This window comes from Anser anser (genome assembly GCF_964211835.1).
Source record: "Anser anser genome assembly, chromosome: 6".
In the NCBI taxonomy this organism is placed as follows: domain Eukaryota; kingdom Metazoa; phylum Chordata; class Aves; order Anseriformes; family Anatidae; genus Anser; species Anser anser.
This window is the reverse complement of record NC_139726.1, coordinates 12,763,731-12,776,359: the sequence shown is the minus strand read 5'-3', so window position 1 is coordinate 12,776,359 and position 12,629 is coordinate 12,763,731. Positions and strand designations below refer to the sequence as shown.

The window sequence follows — 12,629 nt, the reverse complement described above, 5'->3', positions numbered from 1 at the left end:
ATAACATTTAGCTGCAGCAAGTTATAAACTAGATCATGTCATACTTACCAACACTTACATAAAATGTACTGGAAGAGTTAGTCAAGTTGTGCTGTACAGTTTCTGTGCAAAACCAATTTTGATAAAATATTAGTTGCCTTTCAGAAGCTTGCTGCACTTCAGAAGCATATGAACTCCTGTCTCTCCAGGATTTGGATACATTTCTCTAAATTATTTTTTTCATAATTGTCACAGGTGTCAAAGGCCTTCTCAAAATATAGAATTTAATCTCAAATATATGGGCAGAAGGCGTTTTCTGAAGTTCACTATTTTATGGATTATTAGGTAAAGTTGATAATATCTGGCATGTCTCACAGAAGCCCAAAAGTTTTAATGTCTAAATTCTAATTTGATGTGTTTGAAATCTGAACTAATGTTTATGTTTTTGTTTTAAAATAAATGTTTTTGGACAGAATTATGATATATGGGAAAAAGGGGGAGAGAAGACTTCTGTGTTTTTACTTGGAGGGAAGTTAAAGCTGCAAGACAGGAATCAAGAACAATAAACCAAACAACTTCATAATAGGCTGTTGAGTTTCTCTTTTTGTTGCTGTTGTTAATTTATCATGATTTTTAAAAATCAAAAGTGAGTAAAACTCAGAAAAACAAAGTCAATGAATATAAATATTTTTATTCCTTTCAGAAGCAAGATTGCTGAGGAAAGTTCTAATGATATGCATGACATTGTAAATGCTATCCATAATTGCCTGTTTCTCAGAACTCAGCGTAGTCGAGGTCAACGTACATTTCTCAAATGCAAGTCAACATCCGTATTACTATGTGATTTGCATGAAGAACATGGTTTATAGGTACAATTAGATGCTCTTATTTTTATTTATTTATTTTTTTGGTAGTTATCTGGTTGGCAAGGAATTGTAGGAAAAAAAAAACTAGACAGTAAATGATTTTCTTTCTCCAGATGTTTTAAGTAATTCTGTAGTGTGGAATGATTTTTGTTAAAGCCAATGTTTTCTATAGAAATATAATGTGATTGACTCAGAGAAAAAAGTTCTTATTTTTCTGACAAATTTCCAAAACTTCTGCTTTGTAAAGTGGAGCCAGAAAGTAGGAACCTGGGAGCAACTGGAATGAAGGCCTGTTTCCCTCACAGCAAATGAGGGAGACAATATCTTTTAAAATGTGTATGGCAGGAATCAGCATGTATTGGCTTTACTTTTAGTTTTGATATAGGTCCTCTCTGACCTTGTATAAGCACAAAACACTTCACCTGTCTTTTCTGCACCATCAAAAAAAGAAAACATTGTAATAGCTTTGTCATCTTGGGGTATGTGTTGTTTTGGCTTTTCATGGAAATAGGGCTGAAGGGATGACCCTCACTCTGTGTGCACATCCCACCTTTTGAAACCCATAGCCTATTTCATCTAAGTTTTACAAAGAGATCTCACATCTGTTATTTCATGTCTGATAAGGAATATGCCAGAGCTGCCCTGCATACGACCTGGATTGTTGACTGATGCATTCTAAGCACTTTACTGTTTGAAATTTCATTTGGCACGTAAAAGCTGTGCCATGTCCTGAATTGTACGTCTGTATGTCTAGAGCTGTTATGTGCAACCTCTGATGTTGCGTGATTAGCTTTGAGGGAAGAGCAGAAGAGTGACCTTGCATCTTGTCAGAGTATTCACTCAAGAATCAGCTTCGCTTGGAGGCTGTTCTTGCTTGCAATCTGAAGTCAATCAGTTGTTGTTCTCTCATCTGTCGGGAGTCAGTCTGTATTTGTTCTAGTGCTCTTTGAACTATCTTCAATTTTTTAATGCTTTTCCTATATCCTAAAGCCTTAAAATTACATGTTTTATAGTTAGTTATGGACTTGGAGAAAAAATCTTCCCCATAGTGTCTTTTTCTAGAGACATCCATTTGAGGATTCCAGAATTTAGTGTGAAAATGTCATTGTAGCAGAGATACAGGTGAGTATGTCTGAAGACTGGAGCAACAGATAAAAGAAATGAAGGTAAAGCACCTGGTAGGTAGATGAGCTAATTGTCACTTGCTGTGCTGGATCCCACAGAGATCCTGGGGAACACCCTGAATACATTGCTCTGAAATGGTTTACACTTGCTGCAGTGCTGAGACAGCTGGTGTCCCATAGGTATCCAATCATACCTTTAGGTAATGGTGAGAACTCACAGAGACTGTTGCTGTGGCTCTAGTCATGGACAACTGGTGGTATCCTGAGTTGTTGCAGTCCTTAGGCAACTGCAGGGAACTGAAGTGAGCCAGCAGTCTAGGCATTATTTAAATGGAAATTTCTCCTTTATATTCAACCTCTATTTTCAAGTGGTACTGAATAGTTCTTATGACAATGACTGAATATCTACAACTAGAGAAAACTAGCTCATATGTGATAAGTAATGCAATTTTAATATTTATGTGATGGCATTTTGAAATGTAAATATGGTTTATTTGGTGCTAGCCGTAGTTTCATTGGTGTTGTTTCAAATCAGATTATCCTCTTCAGCTGAAGTACTTCTCAGAGACATTTCAGTCTCTGAACTTGCATGAAGTATACCAGCAAATTCTTGCTGATTTAACCTGTGAACTCCATGCGTGGTATCTTCCCAGAGCATAGTTTAGCTTAAAAGATGCTTGGTAGTTTTTAATGCATAATATTGGTCATATCTCCTCTTAAAAGTTCTAAGAAGGATATTCATGATACTCAATTCTGCCTCAGATACCCAAGCACAGAAAAGTCTGGCAAAAAAAGCTTTCTCAGAGGGTGACCAAGAGGAGACCAATACAGTTATCACCTGGAGGAGACTCTCCTACTGTTGGACTCTCATAACTTTTTCTGGACAGTTACGCAGCATAGAAACTGTTCCTTCTATCCCTCTTAAAAGCACTGAACTGATGTCATTACTACCTTAATGTAGACCTGTCGCTAGGACCTTGAACCTCCTTTGAAGAGGTTCCCAACCTCTTCACTGGATTTTATAGGATGCAGAAGACTAGGGGAGTACAGTGCCCTGATGTATTTGCCATTTGACATCTTTGTTTAAATCCCTGTTTAGGTCACAAGTGACGCTGAATTTAACAGGGTTATTTTAATTTGCAGATTTTCAAGTCCAGATGGAATAATTATGGTCTGACCTCTTGTGTACCAAGGGGCACTGCACTCCACACACATTTCTGCATTGCAGTCAGAAGTTCTCTTTGAGACTTAAAGGCTGTAAGTGATGAGGAATCTGCTCAGGACCTCAGTAATCTGTTTTGTTGGTTAATTATCCTCATGGTCAAAACACCAGTGGCATATTTGTCCTTAATTTGTCTAATTCATGGATCTCGTTAGGCATTTTTGCTGATGGTAACCTAACAGATGGAAAGGATTTCATATTTGAGTTTCCTTTTTGAGGTCCATCAGTCAATACCCTGTTATGAATTATATTGCTTACACTGATTTTGATGTAGAGCTGTTTTTAATTCAGATATGAGTACTAAATAAATACTTCGAGAACTAAATGTGTATTTTCACCCTTCTCAATTACAGTGTTTTAACAAAATGGTATCAGGTTTGTTTAATTTGGTGCTTTCTGGATAAATGTGCTAGATAAAATCTCTTAGTGCTGCCATTCTTTAACTCCTCATGGGCTGAAATTCTCATCATCCCTTTCACTGTTTTGCATTAAATCCTTATCAGGCATCCTGGCTTATGTTTCCTTAGGCTACCTTCTCTGCCAATTTGTATGTAGTCCATTGTTCACATTCCTCTGTTTGGAGGCTTTCCAGTATTACAGGGCTTATTTAAATTCTAAACTGGTGGTTCAAATGTTTTAATCCAGTTTCTGGGCCAATAATTAAATCTTTATTTATAGTTTTCCACTTCTGCCATCCCCTCTTATTTGTTAATCCATCAGAATATTATTTTTGTACACATTTAGAAGACTAATATATCATCCTGCTTCTTTCAGAATATCAAATGGATTTATGTTTAATATTGTTTACACTCCATCATGATGATCATTTCTGCAATGTAATTATCAGTATAAAAATCCATAGTGGGAAATCTACTGCATTGAAGGGGTTCCTTCTTTATGTTTTAAGCTCTTTGGGCCATGTGCTGTGTGTTCTTTTGGCATTCCTCACCAATAATTTGTACTTTCCAACCATTTATTTGGAGTTGCAGAGATCAGCTTATTCGTTTTTCCCAGTGGTGTAATACTTGCTTCATTTCTACTTTATTTTTTTTTCCTGAACAACCTATTCTTTTTTTTTATTTTTTAAACCTCTCATAACTGTATATAAATGTAGAACTGAGCTAAATTTTTAAACAGTTTCCTACTATTGTTCACATAAAATTTCCACCTACTTTTGCTCTATAATTCTTTTTATTCAGGGGAAATTCTCCACTTTAAAAATTCAGTTACATATTTAAATGACAAACCAAACATATTTGCATGTAAAGAGAAATTTACGTCTGCTTCAGGAATTTCCAATAGCAGGTTAGCCCACATCTGAGTCTTTGTGCAGTTACTAAGGTAGACCTTGATTTTACTTCCATGAGTGGGGTGATGAAGGAGTGATCCCTGCTGGAGAGGTGTCAGAGGCTGCCCATTCTTTCCATCAGATGGAAGTCTGTTCATGTAATTGAAGTTTCCCACCTTTTCCTCTCAGCCCAGAGTGCACGGGGATGCTGAAGGTAGCCGACAGAGTTGCTTTTCTGTTGATCAGACAAGCAGTTAACTTCTTACAATATGGAGGATTTTCATTACAAAACTCTCTTGCTGTTTTGCAGAAGGACAAGTAATATCTTAGTTGTAATCTGGATCTTTATGGGAAAGGTATCATCCAATTTTGGGTGAGTCTACATTTACTGTCAGAACTGTAAAGTTGTTGCTGCTTTTATTCCTTGCTTTTTGTAACCCTGAAGTATTAATGCATCTCTTCCCCCACCCCTTGCAAATTACATATTTACTATGAGAGTGTGAGAGCACACTGTGGTGTCTAAGATCTGGCTAACCAGCAGGACTTTTCCAATAATTAGATCCGTGTTTCCTCCATGGGAGATTTAATTAAAAATGAGGTGTGGGTTTATTGTTTTCTTTAATTGTTATTCCCTATTGAAATCCTGCACCATAGTCTTTAATGTGTATGTGACAGCATTGTAATGTGAAAACTTACTTTGCCTAATTGCATTCTTCTTCAAATGTTATGAGCTCAAAAAATCATTTGGAGTGTTAGTCTAGCCTACTTGAAGCTCTCCTCAGATGAGGATTTGAAAGAGGGGCAAAAACATTGCAGACTACTTATTTGACCTAACAAGCTAATTTGGAACGTACTTTTACATGTTGCACAAGGCCAGGTGGCATATCCTTTATGTGTTGCTTACATACAGAAGTAAGAAATTGTAACTCCTACGTTAGGTACCTGCTCCATTGAGAAATGTTTTACTGAACACAACACCTGAGGTGTTACGTAAAGTATGACAGAGCATTTTTATGTTCTTCTAGTGGCTTTTGCAACAGGAGGTTTTATCTTCTTTAAGGACAGGGTATATCATAAAATTGCATTGTCTGAAAGGAAGACATTTTCAAGTTTTTAGGTGTTAACAACAGCTTTTAGCTGGTTGCAGTCCCACCAGACTGTTGTTCTGGGAGGTAAATTTCAGAGTTGATGACACATTGATGATGAGGATGACATACTTTGTTCTGAGGGATTTCATGCAAATTTCTTCTTCTCCAATCTCTGTCTACTAAGTAGAAGCAAACGCCACCTTGAGCTAGTAGAAGTTGACATTTTTTTTGCTCGTGTGATGACCTTTCTATGTATTGTTTTTTGCTTTATTTTAGATAATTGTGATGATGCCTTGGTATCTACCTTACCTTCATCAGCCTTTACCAGTTCCTCTGAGTTCTTCAGTACTCACAGTCCCAGCTTTGCAAAGCTCAACAGGCGAGATGGTAAGGTTTCAGTGGGAAATGCCTAAAATATTTTTAATCACAGTTATAAAGAATAACTTTTTATGCTGTTTGTATGCAGTGCATTCAGAGCCAAGTTGAGTAGAGCTGTTAATTTATGCTTTTTTTGAGAGCTTTATTTAGGAGCAATTCATTCCTTTTATTGTTGAAAACTTCTATTGAATTTGAAGTTCTCCTCTTGTAGAAACATCCTATGGGAAGTTCAGCTGGTTATTTTGCTTTTGAATAATTTTCCCCATAATTTTTAGAGCTTGAAGGTCGTTAGACTTGAGACCCCATTCTAAAATGTAGTTGTTTATTAAAGGTAGTAGCAACTAGATATACATGTTCTAGTGGATTTCAGTGATTACACAACTTAACAGAAATAACAAAAAAAAATTGAAAAAAATTTTGCAGACGTTTGCAACAAGGATTGCCCTGATAATGTGTTGACACATGAAGTGAAACTATTAGGATCAAATTTTATATTAGGAAAAAAAAATAGCAGTATTTAGGATATCATTAGGTATTTTGTTATAAATCTGGGTTGCTGGCTCTCACCTTATTCCAAAGTTAGAGCCTCAACAAGAGGAAAGCTGTGTGTTATGGCATTACGTATGAATTTCATTCTTAGCAACACTAAAAAGTATACTACTAGTTAAGAGACTTTAATTGAAATTTAAATGAGAATTTTCCTACTTAAACATATGCTATGAATTGTCTGTCTACAATTACTACTTGAGAAACCTAATGATAAGGCACTAGTGATAAGGAGTTGCAACGTCATTAGAGAAGTGTTAGATGGGACTTACTACCTCAAACTACTGAACCAGAGTTCCTCAGCAAGTAAAAGGTGATGTGATAGCTTCTTAACATACAGAAAGTTGGAAACATTGAGCATGATATTAGTTTGCATCGCCTTTGTCTTTAGCCACTAGCTGAGATAGTGGGTAAACGTACCTACATGATTTTGAAAATGGCTTAAATGACTTATCTACAGAAAAGAAGATTCAAAGTCAATACTATTGCAAGTCCAGCTCTGGGTGTACTGAATTTTAAAGTTATATTAATGATATCTAAAATAAATTTACAGTGATAATAAGGGTAGAAAATGAAATAGGTCTTATTCAGGTGTGCTAAGGTTGTTCTACCATGTAGTGGGGCTGTAATTTATTCTAGTCCTTTAAGTATGCATTATCACAACAGTAAGGTCCTACCTGTCCTTTGGCACAAATCGTGGGAAGAGGAAGACAGAGAACGTTGAAACTGAGCCCTAAACAGGGAATCAGTTTCAGGTGTTTAAGCAACTTCTATTTCATGTTTTGAAGTTTTAGGTGATAACTGAGGAGCTAAACATAACAGAAAGAGCTAAAATCTGAATTCTACATTGCTTCATTCTTTTGTTGCACAGATTCTTGTAGAAACATGCAGATAGATGTAGTACCAGCAGTATTCACGTGGATACTTCATCTTCCTTTGGAGAAGGAAGTGGTGGTAGATGGTGGCTGAAGGAACTTTCTTTGGCTTGTACTTTAATACATACAACAGACATCTTTGGACGAAATAATATCTGCTAACAAAGACTATGCCATGAATTTCTAATAATGTTGGAATGTTTTGATGAGTTTACTTAGTTTCATTTGTAATTGATAAAACATTGCAAGTAACAGTGCTTCAAGGCAGAAAGCCAGATATATTTGTTAATATAAATATGAAAGCAACAGGTGAAGATGAATTTATAAAATACAGTCCAAACCTATATCAATAGAAAGTTTTAATTCATCAAGTTGATTCAGTAGCAGATAACTAAAAGGCTATTTTAAAAAAAGACTTGCAGCAGAGGAATGTGCCATTTAGCAAACAAACAACAGCAAAAACCTAAGCAAAGCTTTACATGAACTGCTGAAAGTGCTCAATTAAAGTGCTAATAAATCTGTACTGGTAACAGTAAAGCAGTTAGTATAATTCAGATGAATATGATTCTGGGGTGTGAAATATATTATCCACGAGAGGGATTAATCAACTTTTTTGTTTACAGTAAATAAATAATGAAAAAGAATAAGAAAATTGCTACAATGTGACTGTATCAACAGGGCTTTTTCGACTTCCTATTAGTTCTCAGCCTGAGTAGTCAGTATAGGTAATTATGTATGGGAGTATAAAACATACATAATGTCAAAAGGAATTTGTCGTATGGCCGGGAAGTGTTTGATCTGGGCATTAAAGTAAAACTGTGCAGCAGGGATGCGCTTAGCATCAGCAGGAAGTCTAAGAGTTTGTAGCACAATATAAAGGCAGTTGAGCTGTTTGTAAGGCACTGTAGGATGGAAAAGAATGTTTCCTTTTGCTTCATATTAATAAGCTATAAATAAGTATGGGCATCTTGAGCAGTGCTGTGGAACATCAAGGAGCATTGATTGCATAGCACTGGGCTTAAGTGCAGTTTTTGGAACAATTATGGCAAAATGTACAAATGATTTGAAAAAAGTATTTGATCATATTTCTTGGAGTCATTTGGGTCTCCAACTGAGAAACCATATGATCTTCTTTCTCGTATTTCTAGCATTATGATTTGTTGCCATGGAGAATATGAGCAATATATATTCCTGTGGCACTGTTTCTCCACTAGGACATTTTCTTCTCACCGTGTTGAAGCTCTCCCTTGCAATGATCCATAGGCAATGTGAAACATGGTACCTGTGAGGATGATCATGTAGCCTTTTTGCAATGAGCAGAAGGAATGGAAATCTGGCTGGCAGAATGGGGAAATGTTATTGCCCCTCAGACGTGATGTTGTGAGGTGAAAAACTTATTGACTTTGATCACATTTTGTCTCTTGCTTTCTTGAGAGAGGAATGTGGCATCCTCATACATCAGCGCTTTCCAGGTTACCTAAAAAGCAAAAGTCCTGATCCGGTGGCTGTAATCTGTGCCACATTTTGTCTATTTTATGATTATACCTCACTATTAATAAAGGAATTACAATACTCTTCAATTTCCTTATACCCAACTGCAGAAAAACAGTTATACTAGTATCTGTTTGGATGTTCAGTAGCATTGTCTTTAGTAGCCCTTGCTGTTGTTGCCTTCATGTTATACATTCTTGTTTTAGGCCTGCCCTGATGAACGTTCACCAGGGTGAACATCACCAGTAGGTAGAGGGGCCAAGAGCCATAAAATGTTTGCTACACTGTGGACATGAGTTTTTGTTACTTTCCAAGAAATCTATGGGGAAAGGGAAAGCGTGGGTTTTGGGGTGTTCCCTACTGCTCCCCTCCCAAGGGAATGTGCATATTGCTGCTCTTGTGTAAAATCAGGGTCCGTAGCCTGTAATGTCTCTTGCAAGTCTGGCTTCTGGACTGCTGGACCAACGAAACCTGCAGAGATGATGCTAAGAGCAGGTGTCATTGCTGCATTATGCAGTGCTCACATCTAAAGAATGACGTTTTCTACAGACAGATATGCTCATGTGAAGTGAAATGCAGTTCAGAGATGCTGTTATAGTCTGTGATTTGAGAGCTTGAGCTCACTGCAGATCTCCCAAATTTCCATTCATTGTGTATTATTCTTTTGACTTGCTTCCAAAATATAAACCTGTTGTACCATGCTCAGACTAGAAAACAGCAATGCATAATAAAGCAAAATACCTCTGTGGAAAGCATATCACCTTACTGCCTCTCGTAGCAGTAGGAGGGAGAAAGTACAAACAACATAGAGTAGATGGTTGTTATGATGTTTAACTTACTACTGGAAATTACCTGTGGTAATGAGCTTGGCTTAAGAACTTATATAGAAACTAAAACGGAGAAAATAAATATATAATTTTTCTTTTTTTTTTAATGGAAAACTCACCTAATGACTTATGAGCTATTTTCCACTATCTAGTTGTTGCTGTTTGTTGTAGAAAGACTGATTAAAGAGACAATGAAGGAAAGAGGAAAATGCCCACATTTCTTTTAAGAGTCACTGCAAATGTCTAGAATAAGCTCTTGAGAGTGGTGAAGGGAACAGCTTTGTGCCACAAACCTGCCAGAACTTCTCCACTGAATATCAATGCTCTGACAGTTCTTGGAAGAAGCAACAGAGCAGCAACTTTGTTTCAGAGTCTATTTCAGATATTAGATGTTATAGTACAAAAGAAGGTTTCCTTTGGCTCCCATGTACATTAGTCGGAATTCCTTACAGGATGAATATGCAACTTCTTTTTGAACATCAATGTATAGTTCAAATCTTAAAAAAAGGGGGAGGGGAAGAATGGAGGGAGCAGTGTTAGGACTTTTGGCGTGTGGGCTTCTCTAAGTTGTGTGTCTGTACAGAGTTAAGAGAGCAGTCAGATATGAGGTGAGTGATGAAATTCCCAATATTCTAGTTAGGTCTTCCATGGTATGCTCATAGTCAAGAATGTAGTATTTAAGGCAGGTAAAACAATCATTATGGCAATGAAGACTTCTGTTATAGCTGAAAGAAGTAAAATAAAGCATGGTGCTAGCAAGCAGTATACATTAGTTTGGTTGCAAACTATTTTCCCTGGAACATTTTGGTAGAGAAGTGAAGATTGAGTCACCCAGTGCATAGGGACTGGGGATGATTCTCAGTTCTACCTATGGAATAAACACGCTTCTTTTTCAGGAATTGGGACTAAATCCTACTTTAATGAGCTGTAATAATTAAAATTGTAACATCTTTTTGTAAATAAAACACTTTCAGTTGTGAGATGGTAAATCCAATGTGGTCCAGGAAAATCAAGAAAATTTTTAAAGGGCAAGGTTATGGAAATAGAGATTTTTGGTATCAACCCTTAATATGCTATTCAAGGAGCAGCTTTGAAACAGATCAGTTAATAAGATTAAAATATTAAGGTAAACCCAGCTATTTTTGACTGAAGATTATGATGCTTTTTCTTTAGAAATGTATATTTGGAATCATTCTTGTAGTTTACGTGCAGAATTGTTAATGCTTTATTCTCAACTCAATATTTCCCCTTTCCCAATGGAATTCTATTCAGTATAATTGGACAAAAAAATGCTTTTGTAAGCTTTGCTAATAATGGTAAAACAAACAGGATGATAGGTTGCAGAGGCAACAACAGCCTGAAAATTCGCTGCTTTGGTTCCTTTGGAATAAATGACTTCTCTGTTCTTCATAGCTGCATTGTTCACTTATTTGTAAGGCTGGAGTGAATGCTGAATGTATACAGAGAATAAATGTGTGCAAACAAAAGCAAGGTAAAAGAAAATAAATGCAGACTATAATGATATAAGAGTATGCTAGAGAACACGAGATAATGTATTGCAATCTGAAAGGATTTACCTTTTTAACCATAAGCACACATTTACTGTTGGGAGTGAAGTGCTGTAATTCAAGCAGTGGTTGCAGTTCCATGCTTTATTGGCTTGACATTATCATGTTCCTGTTTAACCAGTATAAGAGTGTGAGGGACAGTTGATCTGCTCAAGTACTTGTAAAGGACGAACATGAGTTACAAACTTACTGGCTTACATCTAATCATAAAATCTCCATTCCTGAATGGAGAAGCGGATGATGGAATTTGATAACTTGCAACACATTGTCCTTGTATTTTATCTTGAAAGAACAAACCACATCTTCACATGTTCACTTAACAAGCATCTTTTCTGAAGAAGAGATCACTTTTCAGTGTGAAGTTAATTCATTTTAGTTGTTCAGTCTATCGGTCTGTAGCTTTACAATGTATTATCGAAGTGCATTTACAACCTTTAATTAAACCATTTTTTTCAAACACTTAATACAGCAAAAATCAAGATAACTAACGTTTTCTCTCATCTTTCAAAAATTAGCCAAAAAGAAAATGTCAAAGCAAATTAGAACTTAGAAATCAGTATTCCCAGATTTGCTGGAGCATGTGAGGAGGGAACAGGTACGATATTTTTGTCATTGAAATGCGCCATCATCCTCACTAACACTTGTCCAGTTGATGATGAATAGGTTTTCTAAAAACTCTTAAATTCCTTATGAACGTTAGGTCAATTAAGAAAACCGTAAGGAAGCACACCAGGTAACATATTTCCTAACACAAAAATTTAAACAAACATCTTTATGTTTAGGAATTAGACTCCTCTGTAGTAACCTGAATTGATAACATGTTTCTTTCTCATGTAAAATTTCTTGTGTTGTCATCATTATCTACATTATTTTTATCCTGTCTCTTACAGGAGCTGGTGGCTGGTCCCCGCTGTACTCCAATGAGCAGCAGTGGCTCCAGGTTGATTTAGGAGACAGAGTGGAGATTGTTGCAGTGGCTACCCAGGGCAGGTATGGGAGCTCTGACTGGGTAACCAGCTATACGCTGATGTTCAGCGACACTGGCCGCAACTGGAAACAGTACCGACAAGACGACACTGTCTGGGTAGGTTTGAACTGCGGATGCCTTTGGCTCTAGATCTTTCTGGCATAGGCTTGGCATGGGATTTGTAGAAGCAGCTTCAGTTTCATGTCGGAGGAGTGGTGTAGTGGTGAGAGAAGCAGAGCTGAGCGTAACTGAGCTACACGGTGTTTTGATCTGAACTGATTGCGTTGCTGACTGTAACACATGTTTAGGCCCTCAGGACTACTTGTTTCCTCAAACTATGGGGAAAGGAAGGGCACTTGAAGTGACCTGCACACTTCTGTGCCTTTGATTCAGGCATACCAGGGTAAATG

The 12,629-nt window shown here is 36.8% G+C and overlaps 1 protein-coding gene across 8 annotated transcripts in view; it reads left to right on the top strand.

Annotated features, from left to right (window-relative positions):
• The window catches only part of CNTNAP5 (contactin associated protein family member 5), a 290,859-nt gene that overhangs the window by 70,994 nt on the left and 207,236 nt on the right, over window positions 1-12,629 (top strand). For all 8 annotated transcript variants that reach the window (XM_083841975.1, XM_083841976.1, XM_083841971.1 and 5 more), the window contains 2 exons: window positions 5,844-5,954; window positions 12,143-12,336. In XM_083841975.1, coding sequence (XP_083698101.1) covers window positions 5,844-5,954; window positions 12,143-12,336 — 305 coding nt within the window. The remainder of the gene's footprint in view (window positions 1-5,843; window positions 5,955-12,142; window positions 12,337-12,629) is intronic.